At 39.5% G+C, this 25,607-nt stretch overlaps 2 protein-coding genes across 3 annotated transcripts in view; one reads left to right on the plus strand and one right to left on the minus strand.

Moving 5' to 3' along the window:
* Positions 1 to 7,484, minus strand: part of C3HXorf58 (chromosome 3 CXorf58 homolog) — a 53,985-nt gene extending 46,501 nt beyond the window's left edge. The window contains exons 1-2 of the mRNA XM_043994171.1: positions 7,345 to 7,484; positions 4,544 to 4,674 (exon numbers count right to left, since the gene is read on the minus strand). Coding sequence (XP_043850106.1) covers positions 4,544 to 4,656 — 113 coding nt within the window. The 5' untranslated portion in view covers positions 4,657 to 4,674; positions 7,345 to 7,484. The remainder of the gene's footprint in view (positions 1 to 4,543; positions 4,675 to 7,344) is intronic.
* Positions 7,485 to 8,001: 517 nt separating this feature from the next.
* Positions 8,002 to 25,607, plus strand: part of APOO (apolipoprotein O) — an 87,585-nt gene continuing 69,979 nt past the window's right edge. The window contains exons 1-2 of one of the 2 annotated variants that reach the window (XM_043994173.1): positions 8,002 to 8,172; positions 15,149 to 15,255. In XM_043994173.1, coding sequence (XP_043850108.1) covers positions 15,235 to 15,255 — 21 coding nt within the window. In that variant the 5' untranslated portion in view covers positions 8,002 to 8,172; positions 15,149 to 15,234. The remainder of the gene's footprint in view (positions 8,173 to 15,148; positions 15,256 to 25,607) is intronic. The other variant, XM_043994174.1, reaches the window with a different exon arrangement.

The raw sequence follows: 25,607 nt of genomic DNA on the forward strand, positions 1-25,607 counted from the left end.
TAGCTTCTGTGTGTGTCTTGGTAAGTAGATTCACAAGTATTTTATACTAACTGCAGTTATTTTAAATGGAATTTCTCTTTCTCTTTCTGCTGTTTTTTTTTTTTGGGGGGGGGGCAATACATAGAAATGATGATTTGTGTGGGTTTATTTTACATCCTGAAAATTTGCTAAAGTTATCATTTCAACTAGTTCTACCATTAGCTCTTCAGGGTTCTCTATACCATTATATCATCTGCAAAAAGCAACAGTTGTTTCCTTGTGGTTTATGTTTATTCCTTCAATTTCTTTCTTGTCTTATTACTATAGCTAGCATTTATTTCTTAGTATAATACTGAACAGTGATGGTGATAATGGACATTCTTGCTTCACTCCAGATCTTTTGGGAAGGTTTCTAGTTTATACCAATTGTAAATAATGCTGTCTCTTGGTTTTAGATAGATATACTACTTATTTTAAGGAAAACTCCATTTCTTTTCATGCTTCATAGTATTTTTTAATAGGAATGGGTGTTTTATTTTATCTAAAGCTTTTTCTACATCTATTGAAATGATCATATGAATTTTTTGTTGTTAATATGGTCAATTATGCTTATGGTTTTCCTAATAGTGAACTAGCCCTGCATTTCTGGTATAAATGCAGCCTGATTATAGTGTATGGTCTTTGTGATATATTGCTGTAATTTCCTTGCTATTATCTTATTTAAATTTTTGCATCAATATCCATTAGGGAAATTGGTCTATAGCTTTCTTTTTCTGTTTTGACTCTCCCTGATTTAGGTATCAAGACCATATTTCTGTTACAGAAGTAATTTGAAAGGATTCCTTCTTTACTTATTTTTTCAAATAGTTCATATGGTATTAAAATTAGTGATTCTTTAAATATTTGATAGAAATCACTTGTAAATCCATTTAGTTCTGGATTTTTTTTCCCTTAGGAAGTTCATTTCTGGCATGTTTAATTTTTTCTAAGAAAGGGTTATTTAAATATTCTTATTTTCTGTTGTGTTAATATGGATAATTTATATTTTTATATAGTCATCCATTTAATCGAGATTTTGTCAGTTTTATTAGTATAGGGTTAGGCAAAATAGCTCCTAATAATTACTTTTATTTAATTTTCATTGGTGATGAATTAATCTTTTTCATTTTCGATACTAGTAATTTGGTATTCTTTTTTTAAAAATCAAATTAGCCAATGATTCATCTGTTATTAGGTTTTTCATAAAACCAACTCCTAGTTTCATTTAGTAATTCAGTGACTTTTTAAACTTCAATTTAGTTAATCTCTTCTTTGATTTTGAGGATTTCTGTTTTCAGGGAGTTTTTATTTTATTGGTTTTCTAGATTTTTTTTTAGTTGCATGCCCAATTCCTCTCTTTTATTTACAAATATAAAATGTCCCTTCAGTACAAATTGTGGTATGTTATCTCATTGTTATCCTTATCTTTTTTTTTAATTTTTTTTTGGTGAGGCAATTGGGGTTAAGTGACTTGCCCGGGGTCACACAGCTAGTAAATGTTAAGTGTCTGAGGCCGGATTTGAACTCAGGTCCTCCTGACTCCAGGGTTGGTGCAATATCCACTGCGCCATCTAGCTGCCCCTGAATGTAATTTTTATGGCATTATGGTCAGAAAGAGGTATATGTAATATTTCTGTTTTTCTGCATTTGTTTGTTTCCAATTTCCCCCCTTGTATGCCTATTTCATTAAAAAAATTTCAAAACATTTTAAACTTTTTAAAACCCTTGCATCACATCTTCCAGGAATTCTAGTTGAATTTATGCCCAAGCTGTTATTTTTATTTGAGGTTTTGCTTGTAGAAGTTTTGGAGTAATTATCTTCTTTTGGCTTTGTGTATTGAGTGGTTCCTGTCACCATAAAAACCTTTTATGGTGAGATTCTTTTTCTGTTTCTTCAGTCTTCTAGCCTACTTTCTGACTTTAGACTTTCTATTGGGTTTAGGCTCTAAAGGAAGGTTTGCATTGGTCCTGCTGCTGCTTTGGGGGTGGGGGGTGGGGATATTGATTGTTATATTATTCCAGGTTCTCAGGAAGAGTTTAACCTGGAAACCTGTAAGCTTTCAGCATTTTTTTTTTTCAGTGCTCTCAAAGTTTTCTGAGCCAGGGCAAAGTCTGATCACTGGCCCCTTGTTCTAAGCTCTGCATATTCCTTACCTAGGTTTGCATCTGAGCAACATTAAACTGCTGCTAGACTCAGCCCTTATCATCCAGCTTGAAAGCTCCTATGATTCAGAGATAGAACTGCAAGGTTTGCTCTGGTTTGGTATTTCTGCCCTGGTTATTCCTTGCAAGCTTCTGATTAGGCTGAAAGCTGGAAATGACACCCCCACTCTGCTTCTGGGATCTAAACGACACTGCTGCTACTTGCTTCTAAAATTCCTCTTTGCTTAGGATGATCCCTAAGTTCTACAACTTCTTCACCCTTGAGCATAGGTCCTTTCCTTAGCCTTCCCTGGATCTGTGATCCAGGACAATTGGGAGTAGGTGACAAAAACTGTCAACTGGCACCTACCTGTTCCTACACCCTGTATTAGGTGCCCGCTGTATGCTCAGAGACCTCTTTTCACCCTAGGACACAGTCTCTCCCTGTGTTAGAGTCCTTGTGGTGTGCTCCTGATCTTCTGATCATCCTAAATGTTCAGAAATGTCTCAGTCTGTTCTCCCTATGCCAACCTGGGCTGGAGGAAAAAACTCACTGTACTATTTTTCCATCAAAACTTAGTCTAGTGCATTTTCCAAATCTATCTAGAGACTTTAGAAATAGGGGAAAGGACTTGTACTTTTCCTGCTACTCTGCCATCCTGGCTCCACCTCTCAAACCTTTTGTTACTGTTGAGGGTAGCTCAGGACTGTATTTTGGGTGTCATCTATGATACCAAAGTGTCAAAGAAATGACTCCTCTCACCCCAAATAAATAATCCACTGCCCTATCTTATCATTTCTGCCTTCACAACACTTCTCATATATATTACATCCCTTTCTTTTTACTCACACTGCCACCACCCTAATTCGGGCTCTCACCACTGCTTGTCCAGTCTATTTCGAAAGCCATCTAATTGATCTCCCTACCAAAAGTCTTCTCCTACTTCAACTCATCCTCTACTCAGTGGCCAGTGGTTTTCTCAAAGCCTAATTTTGACTATGTCACTCCACCACTAAGTAAACCCCAGTTACTCTCTCTATTATCTCTAGGATCAAATATAAAGTCCTCTGTCATTATTCAGATATTATTATTCATATCACTCTTCTTATACTATTATCTCTACGATCCAAATAGAGTGACCATTTGCTGTTTCTAAAACCCAACCCTGCATCACCATCTCAGTGCCATTGCACTGGGCTCTTCCTCCTCCTTGCTGTCTTCTTATTTCCCTAGCTTCCTTCAAGATTCAGTTTGAATCCTACCTTTAGCAAGAGGCCTTCACTGATGATAATCTCTCCCCTCAACTCAATCTGGTTATTGTCCCCCACTCTGAAATTACCTTTCATCTACTCTTTATAAATATTGTATGTATGTACCCCTTTATATGCTATCTCCCCCACTAGAATGTGAGGGACTAATATGACATTCTTTCTATCTTTGATTCTTGCCACAATCATAATAAATATGATTGACAGACTGTTATTTGTGCATGTTACAATGTCATGAGTCATGGTCCCAGTAGTAAACAGAATTCCATGTGATCAAGAAGTATCAGATTTTTTTTCAATCTCTCCTAGCTGTGAGAAAATAATTATTAATAATGGATTTCTAGGGGAAACCCAGACAGTTTTAGCTGTTCTCTCCCCCTCACCAGAAACCAGCCTGGGAAGAGCCTTCAGCTTAACAAAAGGAATGTAGACCTTCTGATTAGCCAGGGGAAGAAGCACACCTACATGGTTGGAATTTGATCTCTAGACCACCCCTCAAGTCATGTCAATCAATGGAGCTGAATGATGCTAACCCCAATTAGCTTAGATCAATGTATGGTGACCCGACTCTACCAAAAAGAGGATAAAATCCTTGGGCACACCAGGGTCGAGATCTTGGCTCTCTTCTTCCCCGGACTCTCTTATTCTCCACACACCACCTCCTCTGCTGGGTATGTAATTGTTTAGGTCTATAAGCCTGTGACTAGTGGGGAAGTCAGAGAGACACCCAGTCAATACTTTAATAATATGTGATATTAATTAATAATAAATGCTTACTACCCAAACTGGTACAATGGTCATTAATATATAATCCCCAATAATTTAAATTATAGCACAATGTCCTGTATATAAAAGATACCTGATAAATATGTGAATCAAGCTGCATAATGTTACTGTTTATGAGAATAATGCATGGTATGGTGTTGTTTTATTTTAAGTCTCATGGAGATGGACACAGAAGCTAGAGTTCAAATTAGTTCAAAATTAATTTAAAAACAAATGTATGATCCACAAGCAACAGATCTTAAAACTACTCTGTGTCATCTGGGATAATGACATAAAGAAATTGGTACAAATGCCAAAATTTGTATATATCCAACAACTGAGTGCTTACGCTTTAAGGTCTTCTAGTGGTACAACATCTGGCAGATTTACTTCCTGAAATTCAGCTGCTAATTCTGAATCATCTGAGTCTCCATACAGCTCTGACGAATTTAAAGATGACATTTTTCACGGTGAAGAAATCTGAAAGCAAAGAAAATTAACATAATTTCCATTTTGTCACATTGTTTGAACCCTAGTCAAGATAGTTTGTGTGAAATATTATTATAATGCTAATTTCAAAACCCTTAAAAAGCAAAGCAAAGATTTTTTTTAGGATGCTATTAAGTTTACAGCACTTCATATAATAGAAAATTGTGTTATTAATAAAACCACTGGATCAAGGACTGGATCTGGATTCTATAGTACCAGATTAATTTTTAACTAGCTGTGTGACCCTGGATAAGTCATTTACCCTAATCTGTTCTTCAGGTTCTTTATTTATAAAACAAAGGGATTAAATTAATAAGCTTTAAGAACCTCTCCAGCCCTAACATTCTATGACTATAATATGGTATGGAGGAAAGAGTCCCAGACTTGAGTCAAAAGATCTAGGTCTACGTTCCAGGCTGAGGCACTTTCTAGTGGTATGATCAAATCTGATCATATTTAATAGCTATGTGATTATGGAAAAATCATTTAACTTCTTGGAGTTTTAGTTTACTTATCTGTCAAAAAAACCCACAACATTTTTCCAAGATGAGATTAATATGCATAGAGATGATAACAGAATCTATGGGTACTGAGAAGATCACCAGGTGAAATAACATCAAAGGAGAAGAGAAGAAGCCTGGAATGGAGGGACCCCCACAGCTAACAGGCACGACAAGCAAAGAGTCAACAAATTCTGAAAAACTTGCATCCTAAATATTCATGGATTAATATAGACTTCCATGAATAGTTTTCACAGAATCATGCAATTTTAGAGTCTGCACTTTAGAGGCCATTTGTACAAACCTATACCTGAACAAAAATCCCAACCATATATTTGAATATGGTCATCATCCTTCCTTAAGCCAGCTCCTGAAGCAACTCATTGTACTTTATTAAAGCTCTAATCACTGAGGTCTATGAACCTTTTTACAAAATATTTTCCAGGGCAGCCAGGTGGTGCAGTGGATAAAGTACCGGCCCTGGATTCAAGAGGACCTGAGCTCAAATCTGGCCTCAGACACTTGACACTTACTAACTGTGTGACCCTGGGCATATATACGTATGAACCCTTGGGGTTCATATGTAAAGGTTATGAATACCCGCTTGGAGTGTTTAATAGGTTTTCCTCATATTATTATGATGAAGAACAAGTAGTATTTATATAGAGCTTTAAGGTTTATGAAGCTTTTTACAAATATCTCATCTGATTCTCACAATAGCCCTGGAAGGTAGGTGCTATTTTAATTTCCAGTTTAGGATAAGCAAAGGCCAAGCTGGGAGAGGTTGAGACTTGCCCATGGTTACACAACTATTGTCTGGGGCAGGATTTAAATTCAGGCCTTCCAGACTCTAAACCCAGCATTCTTATCCCCACAACCTTTATTATTATTTCCTTATATAATCCAACTCTGCCATTTTATTACACATAACTTTGGCCAAGTTTGAGACAGACAGTGGAGACAGAGACTGGGTTCAGAGATTCAAATGCTTGGATGGAATGGGTCAGCGCTTTGGGAAGACCAGATGCCCATACTCTAAGTCCAGATTTTAGCCTGGAGGGGTTCCTATGTTTCCTTCAATACCAGAACAGGTTTGCAAATGATGAGAGTTGTAGGGATTTGGAGCTACTTTTCCCTGTAATAAGGACAGCAGAAAAGATTATATCCACCTTTGTTGGAGTCCCAGAAAACCATCCCATTTGTCTCTCCAGACGGGTGAGAGAAGGGTTTCTGGCATTGGGTAATATGAGTTGTGTCCAAACATGGGAAGTAACCTATAACAACTTGGTAGATTTTTCATCCCTGATCTTCCCCCAAGCCGACCTATGGTGGTATTGTGGTGGAAAAGTGTTAAGACCCATCTTACCCCCTAAGTGGGCTGGGACTTGTGGGTTGGTGAGGCTGGCTACCCCCTTTACCATAGCATCTGAGCATTTATCCAAACCCGAGTCTAAATCAAGAAAGAAACACAGCCCAGAGGGGCAAAAAGGGTCCCATGGGAGACCCCTCCTCCCTCACCCCCCTTCCTCCAGAAATTTTTATGCAACCCTGGGTATATAGGTATGTAAAATAGGTATACATAACCTTTTAATGTTGCCAGATTTTCTGCTACCCCCAAATTTACTCAACCCACAGTTTAAGAAGCTTTGCACTAGATGACCCACAAGATCCCTGCTAGCTCTATTTTTCTGAATCTTCCTTCCACCTAGGATAGTTCCTAGTTCTCCCCTGGGGATGAAGAGTATAACTCCTCTTCTGGGAAGATATGTCAGCTGTGCGATTCCACCCTCCCCAAAGTCACTTGCCTTCTCTCAACCTCAGTTTCCTCATTTGTAAAACATTTACCTCCTAGGCTTTCAAGGATCAACTGAGATCATATCAGTAATAATAGCTAAAAACTGCCAAAATTTATACAGCGCTTACTATGTGCCAGGCACTGAGCCAATTGCTTGACAATTATTTCATTTGATCCTCAGAACAAGGGGCTATTATCCCCATTTTACAGATGAGGAAACTGGAGCAGAGGTGAAGTGACTTGCCCCAGGGTCACACTTCCTAGTGAGTGTTTGAGGCTGGATTTGAACCCAGATCCTTCTTCTTCCACATGGCAGCCCCTCAGCTCTCCGATTTGGGGGACTGTTCCTTGTCTCTTCGCCTTTACCTCTCACTTCTTGACCGAACTGAGAAGGGGTCTCTAACGGGACCCTGTAGCCGGGTCCTCACTGCCAGTCACGACCGTAACCGAGGGGATCTCCGGTTTTTTGGATTTTTTTCTTTTTCTCTTTTTTTCTTTCTTTCTTTCCAAAGTCCGGTCCGCGTATCTGGAGACTCATGAGCAGAGCGGGGGATGGATGAAGGCAGACTTGAGGTTGGGCTTCGGGGGGGAGGCAAGGGCTCGGAGGTTGGTGATGATGGGTTGGAGGTTTTTATTTCATAGTGAAAACAAGTCCAGGGGCATCAACACAAAGACTCGGTGGTGGTAACTGACGACGACGGGGGCGGGGAGGGGGAAAGCAGCGGCTTTCACGGCGTCAGCCCAAGGAGCAGCTTCCTCCACGTACGCCCGGTCAGCCTCTGCGTCCGGATCTTGCGCCGGGGCGGATGGGAACAAACGTTGGACTATCCCCGGCGTTTCTGTAGCCCCGGCAGCTCCCAACAGCCCCCCCGAAACCTCTGCAGCCGGACTGCCTGCAGCCCCGGCTATCGCGCGTGCGCGCGTTTGCCCCGCTGCCTAGCAATCGCGGAGAGGCTCCGCCCTCCCCCTCCTCATTTGCTCTTGGTGACGCATAACCAGCCGGTGTCAGAGGCTAGGGCCAGGCTATTAATAAAGTTTATACTACGGGTCGCCGGCGGCTTCCCGCGTTCGCGTAGTTCTCTGGATAAGATTGTCCTGAGTGGATTGCCGTAGTAGACCTTTCTGCGGGGGGTGGAGTTAAACTGAGGTGACCCCCAAGCCGGATCCTCCACTGCTGCCAGCAACATGTTCAAGGTGAGCAGCGCCGGGCCCCGCTGCAGCTGTCGCTCCCTCCGCCCTCTGCCTCGGCCGCCGGCTCGGGGTGCTTCTTTGCGGCTCCTGCTCCGGGCTCCCCCGGGGACAGTACTGGTGCGGTGCTGGTTACGCCCGGGGACAGCGGCTCAGTCCTGGTCAGCGGGGCGCTTAAAGCGCTTATTTCACCCCCTGACCCCCGCCCCCCACGCGCACGCGTGACGCGTGGAGCGCGAAGCCCCGGGCGCGGTTCCCCGGAGCATCTTCAATAATGGCCTTGTGTCTCTTTAGCGTCTCGAGGGGGACCTTAGAGCTTTGCCCTTCTCCGCGTTTGCACTGGGCGTGACCCACGCCTGAGATGCTCACAGTAGCTCCCTTGAATTCCCTGGGGTCAGCTTTTAGTCCCTCCCCACCCAGAGACTTTTCCTCTCAAGGGAGTAAGCTAGTAAGGTGCTTGGAGCCCCGGGCCCTGAGTCAGAAAGAACTGAGTTCAGATCCAGCCTCCCACACGTAGTGGCTGTGTGACACTGGGCAAGTTTTTTTTTTTTTTTTTAAACCTCTGGGGATGATAAATAGCACCCACCTCATAGGATTGTTGTGATGATCAAATGAGATCGTGTTTATGAAGCACTTTGCAAATCTTAAAAAGAGAAAAACTAGCTATTATATTGTGATTTTTGTATTTGCCTCGTCAATACTATTATTTTGTATGTGCCTTGATATTTACAAATTCTCCCTCCTTTAGAATGTAAGCTCCTGAAGGGTTGGAGCTGTTTCACTTTTATCTTTGTTAAACCCAGTGCTTGGAGAATATTAGGTGTTTAATAAAGGCTTATTTGTTTTACATGTGAGCAAACTAAGACTGAGGTTAAGTGCTTTGGCCAGGATGGAAAAGGTTAGTCACTGAGACTGCATTTAAAATCGGTCCCTAATGACTTCAAATCTAGCGCTTCTAGAGCAGAGATTACTCCACCACAGCTCTTGGGAAGACACTGAGAAACGTGTATGTATTTGTATATATGGATATCCGCACATGTATGTATTTTATGTAAACACGTGCATGTTTACTTATGTGTTTTGCATAGATATAGGCACGGTATACATGGTATATACATGTATATGTGTATAACATATATATTTGTGTAAAATATATGTGTGTGTGTGTATAGAATGTATGTGAGACCACTGTCTCCCTGAAGTGCAGTCAGTGCCAGTGCAGTCCTGAGTCAATGTCTGGAGCTTTGAAATTGAAACATAGCTAATCCAAAGCCACAAACATTTATTAAGCACCTACTCTTTCTTCAGTACACTGTGATGTGGAGGCAAAGACCACAGGAAAAAAAGCTCTGGTCCTTAAAGAACTTATTCTACTATGCTAGGGTACCATGTACTAGGTGTATATACCCTAAGGGTATTTCACCCCTTTGTGGAATCAGTCAAGCACTGATTTAATGCTTATGTTCCAAACATTTAGTTTGCCACTGGGGGAATACAGAGACATCCCTCTCCTCCAGGAGGTTACACTCTATCCAGAGGAATATACAGAAATAGGTTTATACAAAGCAAAATTGGTGCTGGGGAGGGGGAGTGGAGTAGTAGAGACGATCAGGAAAGACTTTGTGTAATAGGTATAGCTCCACTTGGAAATAAGGGATCCTAAGAGGCAGAGGTGAGGTAGGAGTGTATTGGTGGCATGGTAGTAAAGCCAGCAAAAAGGTGAAAGAGATGGGAGAGTTTGGGAAGTAGAATAATGTATAATATGGTTGGAGGTAGGTTGAGGCCAGGTTGTGAAGGTATTTAAAAGCTAAACAGTAACATTTTATTGGGGAGCCATTGGAGTTTGGATAGTGACATGGTCAGACTTGGACTTGAAGAAAATTACTTTGTCCTCTGCGTGGAGGATGGATTGGAGAAAGGAGAAATGAGACAGGGAAACCAATTAGTACTCCAGTAGTCCAAGAGAGAAGTGATATGAGTGAACTAGGGTAGTGCCTGTGAGAAAAGAGAGAAAGGTACAGATGTGAGATGTGGAGGCAAGAATGGGCAAGACAGCCTTTCAGACACTTAGGATGAGGGAACTGAAGAGTCAAGGATAAGGCCAAGGTTGGAAACCTAAGTGACTGGAAGAGCAGTGCTATAAAAACAAGCAGAGAAGTTGGGGAGGGGGAGTGGTTTCAGGGAAGGACTTTAAGTTCAGTTTGGTGCATATGAAGTTTGAAATGCCTCCTAGATTTATAGAAAGATCTGAGTTAAAATCCTGTTTTTAGTTACTAGCTCTGTTACAAGTTACTTTAATGTCTCTGAGCCTATGTAAAATGGATTTTTGCCACATGCCTCATGAAAGTTGTGAAGAAAGTGGGGGCATAAATGTATAATTAAATTCAAATTTGAATTGTAGTTCACATTTATAAAAATACTTGAAGGATACATAATATCATTGGCTGAGTTCTTCAGTAATGACCCCAGGTCACAGTATGACTGCAGGAATTACCAAAAGGAAAAGAATCATCTCTCTGGTGGTGGAGCCTCTTAGCATTTAACTACTTGGTCTGCTGATGAAAAATGAACCTCTGGGCCAATTACCAAGCCCAGTTACTTTCCAGCTTGGTAGGACTTAACACACACTGAGAATCTAGAGAACAACTTGACCCTGCTAAAGAGTGGGAGAGTAGAACATTAGTGGAGAAATCAATCAGCCAGCAAACATTGTGTCTGCTATGCTTAAGCTTTGGGGTTATAAAAACAAAAATGAAATAGTCCCTGCTCACAAAGAGGTTACATTCTATCAGGAACAACAATGTGTTCCCATATAAGTAAATACAAAATATATATAAAGTACTGTCATTGGAGGGAGGGGATACTAGCAGATGGAGGAGGGGCAGATGAGGCAAAGCCTCACATAAGGCTAGAGAGGAGCTAGGGATTCTAAGGTGAGGAAGGATTGCATTCCAGGGATGAGATATCAGCCTGAGCAAAGGCATGGAAGCAGGAGACGTACGCTGAACAGTCAGTAGGCCATTTGGACCAGACTGTGCATGAAAGGAAGTCACATGTAACACACCTGGAAAAGCAGGCCGGAGTCAAATTGGGAAGAGCTCTGAAATCCAGTCAGAAGAATTTGTCATTTTTATCCTACTGGCAGTAAGGAGACACTGCAGCTTTTTAAGCAGGGGAATGACATCATTAGAACTGTGCTTTAAGAAAATTATTTTGACAGCTATGTGCAGGATTGATTAGAGAGTAGAGAAGCTTGAGGCAGGAGCCCCAAGCCCAGTGACTACATCTGACAAAGAAAAAGGGTCCAGTGATAACAATGAATTGGAAAGAAAAACAAAACACTTTAAACTGAATGCTGTAAAACCATGATATCCAAACTTATTTGGTCCCAAAGAATAGATGGGAAGGGCACCTTTTTCTTTTCTCCTCCTTTGCAGATAGACAAAACTATGTATTTGGAGCATCGCATAGTTTAGCTGCTCTCAGTGTGTTTACTTTTTTTTTTTTTTTGGTGAGGCAGTTGGCGTTAAGTGACTTGCCTAGGGTCACACAGCTAGTAACTGTTAAGTGTCTGAGCTCAGATTTGAACTCAGGTCCTCCTGACTCCAGGGCCGGTGCTCTACCCACTGAACCACTTAGCTGCCCCTCAGTGTGTTTACTTTTGCTGAACTCTTTTTTTCCTCTTATTTGTTATGAAGGACAGTCTTATTGAGAAATGTAGATGATGTTAAAAAAAAGATACCAATAAAAATTTTAAAGGCTAGTTGTTATAATTTTCTGTCTTGTCAGCTGTTGTATTTGGAGGAAATAGCAATTTTTAGATTTTGGCTGATTCCTTCTTTTGGAGAGCATCTGTTATCTCTTAAAGTTGCTAATTTATTTCTTTGAATACTTAGTTCCCCAATCTCATCTCTTTAGTCTCCTTCCAGCCAAACAGATTGGAATCCATCCTTGCCCTCTTGTGTACGATTTTTATGTCTTTCTGTAACTTTTCCATAGAGGATGAAACACTATTGAATTGAATCTGTCAATCTGTTATATTTCCTTTGTTCCATGACTGGCCCACTTTTCATGTCAGTTATTCTTTTTTTTTCTCCTAGAAAAAAAAACTCTCCAGAGTTTCTAAAAGTTATTATATAAAATTGAATGATGAAAATTTCAATTAATCACTTGATTAATCAACTACTGTGTGCAGTGCATTGTTAGGTGCTGAGTATACAAAAACAAAGCAGGCCCTGTTCTGAAGTACCTAACATCTGGGTGTTGGGTGTGGGAGAGAGGTACATAGAATGGGAATAAAAGTAAGTAAATAGAAAGTAATTTTTTAAACTTAATAATATATTATTACCCCCATTACATATATAGTTTTCAGCATTCATTTTCATAAGATTTTGAGTTGCAATTTTTTCTCCCTCCTTTCCCTTCCCCCTAGACAGCAAGCAATCTGATATAGGTTATACATGTACAATCACGTTAAACAAATTTCCACATTAGTCATATTGTGAAGGAAGAATCAGAACAAAGGGGGGAACCATGAGAAAGAAAAAAAACACAAAAACACAAAAAAAGTAGAAATAGTATGCTTTGATCTACATTCAGACTCCATAGTTCTTTCTCTGGATGTGAATGGCATTTTTTATCTTGGGTCTTTTGGAATTGTCTTTGATCATTGTATTGCTGAGAAGAGCCAAGTCTATTATAGTTGATCATTGCACAGTGTTGTTACTTTGTACAATGCTCTCTTGGTTCTGCTCATTTCACTCAGCATCAGTCCACTTGAGTCTTTCCAGGTTTTTCTGAAATCACCTGCTTATAATTTCTTACAGCACAAGAGTATTCCATTACGTTCATATACCACTACTTATTCAGCCATTCCCCAATTGATGGGCATTCCCTTGATAGTTCCAATTCTTTGCCACCACAAAAAGAGCAGCTATAAATATTTTTGTACATGTGGGTTCTTTTCTCTTTTTTTTTTTAATGATATTTTTGGGATACAGACCTAGTAGTATTGCTGGGTCAAAGGGTATGCACAGTTTTATAGCCTTTTGGGCTTGGTTCCAAATTGCTCTCCAGAATGGTTGGGTAAGTATACAAAGTAATTTCAAGAGGAAGAGAGTACACATTGTTAGAAAGACTGTGAGGTGGTAATTGCTTTGAAAGAAGATAGATTTTTCAAGGTGGAAGTGAGGAAGGACTAATACTAGACAAAGAGACCTGCTTATGCAAAAGCACAGAGAAAGTTATGTATGGAAAAAAGCTAGCAGTATGATTTTACTAGAATGTAGAGTAGGTGAAGGGGAATAATAGGAAGTTAGTCTAGAAAGGTAGGTGGGAATCAGATTATGAAGGGCCTTAAATTCTAAGTCTGTTGCTTGATAATCCTTATCCAAAAGGAAGGCTGTATTGGAGAATTGATGGAGAAAGGATGAGTTTTTGGAAAATTACTAGGGGGGCAGCAGGGTGGCACAGTGGGTAGAGCACCAGCCCTGGACTCCGGAGTACCTGAGTTCAAATCCAGCCTCAGACACTTAACACTTACTAGCTGTGTGACCATGGGCAAGTCACTTAACCCCAATTGCCTCACTTAAAAAAAAAAAGAAAATTACTAGGGATGGAAGAAAAAGTAACATCTATAAGCAAAAAATAAGAAAAATTCATAATGCAATATAGAAATAAAATGAACAATTTTGTTACTAACATTTTAAATTTAACATGCACCTCACTAGTTTACCATTTCATACAGAGTCCTATTTTTTGTAGTTCTTTGTGTATTTGATTATTGATTATTAAATTCATGATCCAGTGCTAGGTTGAGAATTTCATATTTCATCCTAGAAGTAAAAGAAAGCTATTGAAGGTTTTTGAGTAGGAGTAATGATGTGATAAGAGGAGTACTGATTTGGCACCTATGTAGCAGATGGATGGGAAGAGGAGAGAAAATGAAAGCAGGGAGACTCAGGAGGCTATTGCAGTAGTGAACCTGAGAGATAAGGAGAATCTGAACTAGAGTAGATGTTGGATTTGACAGAGGTAGAGGCAGAAATGACAGGACTTGGCAAATAAATAGGTGTTAGGGAGAGGGAAGAGTGAAGGATGATTCTTAGGATGTCTGGAAGGGTCTTACTGACATTAAACAGAAATAGAGAAGTTTGGAGAAGGGACAGATTTGGAGAGAAATAAGAGGAACATTTTGGATTTTGTGTTTGAAATGCCCTCAAAGGGGCCAGGTAGAGGATTTCCAGCAGGAAGTTACTAATACTGGACTAGTTCTCAGGAGAAAGATTAGGGCTTGGTGTATGGACCTGAAAGCCCTCTGCATAGATGGAATTTATGGAAGCTGTGCTAATCTTGTAAAAGAAAAGCATCTGGCGAGAAGGTAGTATCCTCAATCCATGCTACAGAAAGAAGAACTCCATGCTCAAGTGGTACAGGTGCCAGAAGGTGGCCTCTCTAGTTAGTCCCAAATTCAGAGTCCTGTAATCTGACCTTGTAGCCAGAGAAGAGAGATTTCCTGAACATTTTGGTCTTTACCAAAGAAGATCAAAACATATGACTCCGAGGGCTGGAATGAAAGAGAATTGCATTGTTTGTTTATGTATTTTCTGCATTATTTATGGGATCCTGTGAATCCTTTGGATTTTCTGCATATTTTATGGTGTAGAATAAAGGCTATTCTGTGCTAGGTATATGCATTGTTACCTTGAGTACTTCTGAGCTGAGGAGCTCAGTACCCTTTTATCCATATCTGTGAAAACCTACATGCAAGTTGGTGGGAGCATAATAAGCTAAAGAAAGTAGTTTTCGGGAATGCCCCTGGCCCATAAACCCAGAGTTTGGGGTGGTGAACTGCTTGATTATACATATATTTTTGTTTTTATTTATCCACGAACATGTTGTGCTCCCCCAACCCACCCTTTCAGTAAAATGAAAGCTCTTTGAAGGCAGAGAGTGCTTTATAATTTGTCTTTGTATCTTCCAGCATCTTTGGAAACAACATTGTAGGAGAAATGTGGAATGTGAGGAAATGGAGGCAGTGAGTATGCAGACAAGCCTAGGAGTTTGACTATGAAAGAAAAAAAAAAAGAGGTAGGATGATCCCTTTTAGACTGATAGGATCAAGCCAATGAGATCATTTCAGTATTGGGTGGTGTTTGTAAGGTAGGTGGGGCAGATGGGGAGGAAAGGGTAAGGACTGGGGGAGGGAACCAATGGCTAAGGAGAGATAGAAGATGAGAAAGAAGGGATAGGATTAAGTGTTTAAATTGCCTTTAGAGGGCATCTAGGCAGTGCAGTAGATGAAGCACTGGCCCTGGTCTCTCTGCTTCAAATCTCCCACCACTGCAGTCCATCTTCCTCATTGCTGTAAAACTGATTTTGGGGGCAGCTAGGTGGCACAGCAGATAAAGCACCAGCTCTGGATTCAGGAGGACCTGAGTTCAAATCCAGCCTCAGACACTTGACACTTACTAGCTGTGTGATTCTGGGCAAATCACTTAACCCTCATTGCCCTGCAAAAAAAAAAAATGCCTTTAGGAGATGGTAGATCATGGGATTGAGGGCCTTGGCAGGAAGAAATTGAGACATGAGATCTGTGATTTCATGTGTGCAATTATTGCTTCCCTCAATGCAATTTACAACCCCTCCATACCACCATTTTCCCTTCCCTTCACAAAGTTATTTATGAAGATACACCCAACTCAACTCCTTGCTCTGTCTTTTTTGAGGGTACAGTACATTTGGCCATCTGTTATTTCTCATGCTTACTACATGACCATTCCAGCTTCTTTTCTAGTCATATATCTTTTATGTCCCTTCTCACATGTAAGAATACTTGGTCATATGTGACTATCTGCTTATATTTGGTATATGTCTTTCTAGTGCTCTTTGGATAGTAGAAAACCTGAAGTTTTGATTTTTGGGAAATTGTGGTCTTTCATGATTTGCAGTCATAGAACATCCCTGAGCATTTTGTTGTTGTTGTTGTTTTGGTTTGTTTTTTTAAGTGAGGCAATTGGGGTTAAGTGACTTGCCCAGGGTCACACAGCTAGTAAGTGTTAAGTGTCTGAGGCCGGATTTGAACTCAGGTCCTCCTGAATCCAGGGCCGGTGCTCTATGCACTGCACCACCTAGCTGCCCCATCCCCGAGCATTTTTTATCCATTTAATTTTTCCATTGTGGATTTTTAGGCCAATGTCATCTGAGTAACCATGGATTTCATTGAGGAGGCCCTGTAATGTTTTGAGACTTGATGAAGGTAGCATAGCATCATCTACTAATGGGAATCTGTAGGACCTTTCAACCCTTAGTGAATCTCACTGGAGTTGTTTCCAAATTTTCGAACTCCAGAGTCTTCAGAGAACCATGTAAGAATTAGAATTGTGAGCCTAGCCCATGTAGAATATGGGCAAAGGTCACATAAGATGAGGGTTAGGGTTATCTGGATGATGCTTTTCTTTCTTTCTTTTTTTTTTTTTGCACAAGAGTAGCTCAAAAAGACTATAGTAAGGAATAAAAGAGTTGTGGTTTATAGAAGTTGATTTATCTTGACTAAATCTTTACATAGTGAGCTGTTAATAAACTGAACAGAAATCTTTTAGGTCAGAACTTGTGAGGTGTATGTGTGTGTATATATGTATGTATGTACATCTATAGGCCGATAGAGGGCACTGGTGGATTTAAAAACGTTGCTCTTTTGAAAAGGAAGGGGATTTTGTTTTCAAACCGGGTTTCTTGATTAGTTTCGTTAGGTCTAGAGTAAGTTGGAGCGTATATTTACCTTTTTCCCTGGGTTGTGGTAGTTCTAAATTTCACCTAATTCACACCAGAGAAACCAGCTTTAGAGGTGGCAGTGTGGCAAGAAGAACATAGGATTTGGGATGATAGGACCCAACTCCTGGCTCTGGGACATATTACCAGTGAGATCTTAATTAAGCTCCCCAAAAATCCATTTGAAATTCCAGATTTTACCCTTTTATCTTTTTTTTTTTCCTTTTTACTTCAAGTGGGAAGATGGATTTCAATATTATTAAGTACCTTCTATGTATAAATAAGGGCTAGGCTTTAGTGACACAAAGACAAAAGAAAGACTTAACCAAGTCAACAAACATTTATTAAGCATCTTCTGTGTGCCAAGCATTGCGCGAAGAACTAGGGATGGAAAGAAAAAAAACAATCCTTGCTCTCATGAAGCTCTTGGTCTAATGGGTGAGACCTGTAAATAACCATGCACAGTTAAATAATAAAAGATAAAGTGGAGACTGTCTCACCAGGAAGGCACTAAGATTTTGGAGGAGTAGGAGAAGCTTCTTGTTGAAGGTAGCATTTTAGCTGAGACTTGAAGGAAGCCAGGAAGACATGAGGAAGAGGAGAGAGAGCCAGGCATGAGGGACAGCCAGGGAAAATGCTGTCAGACAATGGAATGTCCTATTTTTATGGCATAATAATGTTTTATTCCATTCATTCACTGTAATTTGTGCAAGTATTCTTCTGTTGATGGGATTCTTGAATACACTGTACCATTTTTCCAAATGCAGTACAGCCTGCCCCAGGTCCAGCTGGACTGCAGTGCCTGTCTCAAATATACATAATTGTGGATGAGTTTGAATTTAATAAATTGGTCTTCCATTTGCATGGAATAGGCAATTAATAATAGGCATTTTTGGGCAGCTAGGTAGTGCAGTAGATAAAAGCACTGGCCCTGGATTCAGGAGGACCTGAGTTCAAATCCGACCTGAGACACTTGACACTTACTAGCTGTGTGACCCTGGGCAAGTCACTTAACCCTCTTTGCCCTGCACCCCCCCCCCAAAAAAAAAAAGGGAAAAAAAGGAAACAATAGACATTTTTGTTAATTTAGTTATTTCTTGAGGAATCTTGTTGGGGGAGTGTTTGGGGGCTTGATACAAGTTGAATATCATTCGCAGTTGGGAAAATTTCCTATGTATGTTTTCCTTATCTATTTGGACCTTCTCTATGATAGTATTAAACATCTTTTCAAGGATACATCTACCTGTTTTATGCATCACTTGACATGAGGTTTTGAATATTTTTAATTCTTCAGTTAAGTTTATCAAGGAATCTTGTATGATCTTAACATCCATGAAAGTTTCCATGTTGGATGAGTCTTTAAGCCTGCATTTCTCTCTACATATGTGACATTTAAAATCTAATGTGTGGGGGACAGCTAGGTGGCGCAATGGATAAGGCACTAGCCTTGGATTCAGGAGGACCTGAGTTCAAACCCAGCCTCAGACACTTACTAGCTGTGTGACCCTGGGCAAGTCACTTAAACCCCATTGCCCTGCAAAAACAAAACAAAAAAAATCTAATGTGTGGTTGCCTTATTCCTGTTCCGAGTGTAGGGAAAACTAGTTAGGGTTTACTTATAAATTAGAAGCATTAGCGCCAGTTTTGGGCATTAAGCATTCATTAGTGAAAAAGAGAACATCTGGGTCAGAAAGCCAAGAAAAAGCCTATCTATCCTAGAGGAGAGATAAGAGTTCAGCCTGGCCTGCTTCTTCTTCCAAGTCCTTCACCACAAGCTTGTTTGAGCCATGAACTGAGAAAACAAGCTTCCTTCTCAGTCCCAAGGAGAGGCGGTCCATACACACTGCTTCAAGCTAATTGGCCAGCATCACCCAAATCCATTGGTTCAATGGACTTGAGGGTGGTCCCGTGTTGAGGTCACAGTCCCTGAGAACACACCCTCTTCAGAGTCAGGCAGGTATGGTTTCAATAGAATTAACTTTAAGTACATTAATCAGCCAAGTCAGTCAATCCAATCAGTCCCAGCTGGGGCCTTTGGGAGTTGGCAAAGCCCATTATTTTCTTATACTTAAATGCTTTTTTTGTCATCAGCAAACCATAAATAGTGTGATTTTGATCCAAAAGATGTGGTATGATGTAGAAAATAATTTTCAAATGCATGCTTCCTTTATATTTTTGTCAATGCTAACCTTGATATGGCTATGGGAGGGATTCTTAACCTAGTATTCATGGATCTGTAAAGGGTATGTGAATAGATTTCAGGGGGTCTGTGACACATTGGAAAAGAAAAAAATTATATCTATTTTCACTAACCTTGGCATTTCTGTTGATTATGAATGTAGGTAACAAATATTCTGATAAGGGCTCCATACCTTAGTCTATTACCAGACTACCAGAAAGGTCCAGATTTTAAAATAGTTAAGAAATTTTGGTATATGGATCAAATATTGATGTTCTTAGTCCCTTCTTTAAAAAGTAGCAATATTGTCAGGGTTCTCCCCCACACACCTTGAATACCCTTCTCCCTCCCCTCCTACCCCCTAGCCATTCTTTTGGGTTTTTTTTTTCTGTGCCTGAGAGTGTTTGTAAAATAATTCCTCAAATGCCTTCAAAAGTGTGTTATCTCTAGTATGTATTTCTTCAGCCACTCTTCCCAATATTGTTTTAAGTGACATTTCTACTTCATTTAGCACTTGGGGACTACCTACCCTATTGGAGGCAGCTCCAATGCAGAGAGGGCTGGCCATCTCCACCTACTTTTTATTAGCTGCCACTCAGGGCTGGCAACCTAGCCTAGATAAATCAGCAGGGAACCCTGAGAGGCAGATAGGAGGAGCATGTGTCCAGCAACTTAAGCCAACACTACTACCACCTTCATGACTATCTCCTCTTAGATTCTGATGGACACCCAGGAGCCTAAGAACCCTGGGAGTAGCAGTGCTTCTACCTCAGCAAGTAAAGCCATCATCCTAGGAAGCAGCCCCTATGCAGGTGTCTGTGGGTGCTACAGCCACATCTATTGAAGGCTGAGAAAAGAAAGGTTTTGTCACCAAATTCTTTGTCACTGTCAAATGGTTCAACATCAGAAAAAAGAGACGTTATCACCCCATATATATTGTCTGCACCATTAGAAGGGGAACTCCCTGAGAATAGAACTTTTTTATTTGTATCCACAGAGCTTAGCACAGAGTTTTATACAGAGTGAACACTTAATAAATATTTTATTCGTTTTTTAAAAAATAAATGCTTTATTCAGTCACTCATTTTAGTTGGTGAATTTTGTCCTTAAATTGTATCTTTTCATTAATATATTATTAATGATACATACTTTAATAATATTTGGGTGGTGTTTTTTTTTTTTACCATCAAGAAAACTGAGGCTTACTTGTGACATTAATGGACTTGCCAGTTATTTTAAACCAATTAAAAGAGTATGATTTCAAAATTTCTGTTGGAGCTTAAAATTTTTATATCTAACTAGATAAAATTCAATAGCTTTGAATGTAAGGTATTATATATAGTTTGAAAAAATCAAGATGAGTAGAGGATAGGACATAAATGGTTAGACAGCAATTCATAAGAAAGATGGCAGATTTCAGTGGATAAGAAGTGTTCAGCATGAGACAGTTGTATGACTCATTAGTTAGAATGACATAATCAGCAAAATGCTAATGCAGGCTTGGGTTGCATTAATAGGGAGGCAGAGATATAGTGGAAAGAGAGCATCATTTGGAGTCATAGGAATGTAGGGTCAAAGATTTAGAACTGGAGGGGATCTTGGATGTCATCCAGTACAAACCCATCATTTACAGTTGAACAAACAGGCTTAGAGAAGATGTGGCTACCCCAACTTTGTTGTACCCCAACTGACAGAAAGTCAATTATTTCTGAATGTACCCCTTCTCTGCCTCCTCTCTCATTGATCCTTCTCTTCTAGTAAGAAAGAAAACAAAAATTAAGGAAAATGTACCAACCCATCAACCACCTTTTGATATCAAATACATTAATCAACTACCTTTACAACAACAAAAGGAAGTATACATTTCTTTTCTTTTCTCTGGGTCCAATATTATTCATTATAATGTTCAGTTTTTGGTGTTTTTTTTTTTTTTTTAGTGAGGCAATTGGGGTTAAGTGACTTGCCCAGGGTCACACAGCTAGTTAGTGTTAAGTGTCTGAGGCTGGATTTGAACTCAGGTACTCCTGACTCCAGGGCCAGTGCTCTATCCACTGCGCCACCTAGCTGTCCCTCAGTTTCATTTTATTTTTCTTTTTGTTTACATTGTTGTAGTCATTGTATATATTGTTTTCCTACTTCTGCTTACTTTACTCTGATCCAGGTTCATACACTTCTTCCCTTAGTTCTCTGAATTCCTTGGTCATCATTTTTAATGTAATGGCATAGTAATATTCCATTGCGTTCGTGTACCATGGTTTGTTTAGCTATCCCCATTTGATGTGCACCAGCTTTCTTTCCAGTTATATGCTACTACCAAAAGTGCTGCTATGAATATTTAGTAAAATACGTGACATTTTTTTAAAAATACCTTGACCTCTTTGGGATATATACCTTAAGTGGGACATTTAAGCTAAAAAGTATGGACGTCTCATCTTTTGTATTATTTCATAATCAAATAATTGAAAGGCTACATGTGAAAAAGGATTAGGCTTATTCAGTGTTTGACCCAGGTTACTACTGGGACCAATGGGTATAAGTTATAGGGAAGCAAATTCAAAAGTAGAATGAGCTACAGTTTGGGAGTAAGTGCTTTGTTATTGGAGGTAATCACACAGAACTGGATAATTATTTGTGAAGGATGTTTTAAAGTCATGGACCCCTTTGACCAATTGGTGAAGCCTGTGGTATTCAAGCCTGGTCTTCCAATATGTTTATTAAATGCATAAAGTAAAATGGATAGGGTTATACTGCCTCATGTTCTTGTATTGACTTTCTTATAGGACCATAAAAGCATAGATTGGAGCTCAAAGGGCCATCCACTCATATGCTTTCTTTTTCTTTTTTTTTTTTGCAGGGTAATGAAGGTTAAGTGACTTGCCCAGGGTCACACAGCTAGTAAATATCAAGTGTCTGAGGCCCGAATTGAACTCAGGTCCTCCTGAATCCAGGGTCGGTGCTTTATCCACTGCACCACCTAGCTGCACCCCCCCAATATGCTTTCATTTTAGCAGGGAAGTTGGGCTGCTTAAGGTCACACTGCACAAGGTACTCAAGAAGGATTTGAACCCAGAGACTGTGACTCCACAGCAAATGCACACTGTAACAAAGTATATTTGGAGCTTCCCACCTTTTTTGTTTAATTCTTGTTATATATTTTTCTTTTGTACGTGTATATGTATATGTATATGTGTGTATCCATACCCACAAATACACACACACACACACACACATATATTTGCCTCTTTTGTTTAACTTATGCTTAATTGACTATGGGGGCAGCTACATGGCACAGTGCATAGAACTCTGGGCCTAGAGTCAAGAATACTTGAGTTCAAATTCAGACTCAGACATTTACTGGCATTGTGACCCTGGTCAAGTCACGTAACCCTTTTTGCCTCAGTTTCCTCATCTGTAAAATGAATGCTTCCTGATTCCTTCAGGTTTTAGTAATTCTTGTCCCACCTCTATTTTTACCTTCCATCACCTTGTATATATTTTATATCTATGCTACTTTATATATATTTTGTTCTTCCTAATAGAATGTAAGCACTTTGAGGGCAAGGGCTCTTAATTTTATATTTGTATGCCTAGACAGAACAGTATCTGGCTCTTAAATGCTTGTAGATTCACTAACTTTGGGGGGTGGGGGTGGGGCAATGAGGGTTAAGTGACTTGCCTAGGGTCACACAGCTAGTGTCAAGTGTCTGAGGCTGGATTTGAACTCAGGTCCTCCTGAATCCAGGGCCAGTGCTCTATCCTCTGCATCACTTAGCTGCCCCCAGATTTACTAACTTTTAAGATTCCATGAGATTTTTTTGTAGTGCTAGGTTTTATATATATATTTCAATTTTCTACTGCAGTCTAAAGTCACTCATAAAATACTTAGATGGAAAGTATTAACAGGGCACTTTCACACTACAGGTGTAGATTTATCTCAGTGAACTTTGTGTTGTATTAAGCCAGCATTTGAGTAGTTTAATAGCTCATTGGATTTTGGTAATGCCAAGAAAGACATCTATGAAATATTAGTAATGAACTCACCCTTGACAAAATTCCAGAATGTTATATAGTATCTTTATGCATCATGTGTTTGGTTTTCCAAGCATGAAGAATGTGTTGTTAGTTTAAAAGGAGTACAGAGATATAATGCTAAAGAGTGATCAGAAATCATCAGTAAATAAGAAAATGTTAGTTTTGGAATTTTTAATGTACTGCATTATCTTATGAGATAACAAGATTTTCTTCTTCTTATCCCCACTGTAAGTTTTTTTGAAGAAAGGGTTTTTTTTCCCCCAGGGCAATGAGGGTTAAGTGACTTGTCCTGGGTCACACAGCTACTAAGTGTTAAGTGTCTGAGGCCAGAATTGAACTCAGGTCTTCCTGAATCCAGGGCCAATGCTTTATCCTCTGCACCACCTAGCTGCCCTGCCCACTCTTTGTTAAGCCAATGTTGGGATGAAAAATCAGGAGTTCAAACACATCCTTAAGAAATAAAAGAAAACTAATTAGTAAGCATTTATTGAGCACCTATTATGTGCCATGCACTGTACAAAATTCTGATGATACAAAAGAGGCAAAAAGTCCCTGCTTCTTCTAAGGAGTTCACACTTTTATAGGGGAAACCACAGGCAAACAAATACATACATAAAACTATTCACAGGATAATTAGGAAGTAATTCAAAGAAGGAAAGCACTAGATTTCAGAAAGCTTGGGAAAGCCTTTCTGTAGAAGATGAAATTTTAGTTGGAACTTTAAGGAAACCAAGAAAGCCCCATAGGTAGAGATGAGGAAGGAGAGCATTTCAAGTGTGGTAGACAGCCAGAGAAATATGCCCAGACCTGAGGGATGGAGTGTTATGTTCATAGAACAGCAAGGAGTCTAGTTTCATTGGATTGAAAATTACATTGGTGAGAAGGGAAGAATTGTAAGGCATAAGAAGACTGAAAAGTAGAGAAAAGGAGCTCTGGAAATGCTAGCTATTATAACTAAAACAGATACATTTCCATGCATATAAAATGTATTTTGCGGCTCAAATTTGGATTGTGGTAACTTCCCATAAGGAATCAAAGACTGAACTTCTGAACACTCTGTGGTTAGAAAAATAGCTTGTGGGACAGCTAGGTGGCGCAGTGGATAGAGCACGGGCCCTGGATTCAGGAGGACCTGAGTTCAGATCCAGACTCAGACACTTGACACTTACTAGCTGTGTGACCCTGGGCAAGTCACTAACCCTCATTGCCTCGCCCGTCCCGTCCCCCCCCCCCCCCATTAAATTAAAAAAAAAGAAAAATAGCATGTGCAGGGGTTTTTTGGGGTTTTGGGAAAAACAAGTGGATCATGGATATTGAATGGGATGATGTAGTAAAGGGAAAAAGAAATAGGGTGGAGCAAAATTAGAAACCCATTTAAGAAGATTGACCAGGTCATGAATTTCTTGCTACATCATTTTTACCCCCATAAAATGGGGGTTTGAAGTTGACATGCTGGAGTAAGCTATAAACATGGGAAGAAAAGTGGTCCTTTTGTGAGAGCAGTTTTTAAAAATGTAGGATGATTTGTATAATTTTATTCAGAGACCAAGTAACAAGGAAGGGCATATAGCACAAGGCATTGCTAACACAAAGAATGTTGTGGCACAGTTTCAGATGGCAATGTCTAAATAATTCCCAAAATGTTTTGAAGGGGAAACATTACTAGGATAAGTATATAGTTATATAGGGTCTCTATTTTAAAGGGAACAACATGCATAAGGAAGTTGGAAGTTCTGATACATTTAGTTATGCAGCTCACATAATGTTACATAAAGCCAAGGCCACAAGATGATATATTTGAGATATGTAAAAAGAAAGACAAACTATTTTTGTATGAGAAACTTTCAGTTTTTAGTGCTATAATATAAGTAATACATAGTTATTCCATTTCATATAAGTAGAGTGTGAGCTTATTTCATAGAATTTCAAAAAATGTTCTTTAACAAATGAGGCAATTTTCAAACAAAACTCAAAATTTCTCACAAAATACAAGTTTTATTTACTCTGTAAGTGATAGAATATGCCAAATTAGGCAAAGAAAATTGACTCTTCAACCACCAATGTCTTGATTCCTACCCCTTCAAAAGTACTTATCAGATTTTTTAAAATTTCACACAAAAAAATCCCAAAGAAAACTTTTACATTATCCATTAAATAGAAAGGAAAGCTCAGTATCAAATAGAGGGACATCTTAAGTCACTATTATATTCTGACTCAGGGAACAAGTTTTGAGATTAGGAATTTAACAGTTTGTGATGATTTCAACGTAGGATAGGACCCAAAGAAATTTTTTTCTGAAACATCATAAATACAGTTAAATTTTTTTTCCAGTTATGTAAATTACAAATGGGGAAGGACTGTCTTATGAAAGAAACACAGAAAGAATTCTTTATTCCGAAATCCTCCTACAAACACAATTCAAAGGGGTTAAAAACTGAAATCTCTACATTCTTCCCAAGCA

The sequence above is a fragment of the Dromiciops gliroides genome, chromosome 3, assembly GCF_019393635.1.
Source record: "Dromiciops gliroides isolate mDroGli1 chromosome 3, mDroGli1.pri, whole genome shotgun sequence".
Taxonomy (NCBI): domain Eukaryota; kingdom Metazoa; phylum Chordata; class Mammalia; order Microbiotheria; family Microbiotheriidae; genus Dromiciops; species Dromiciops gliroides.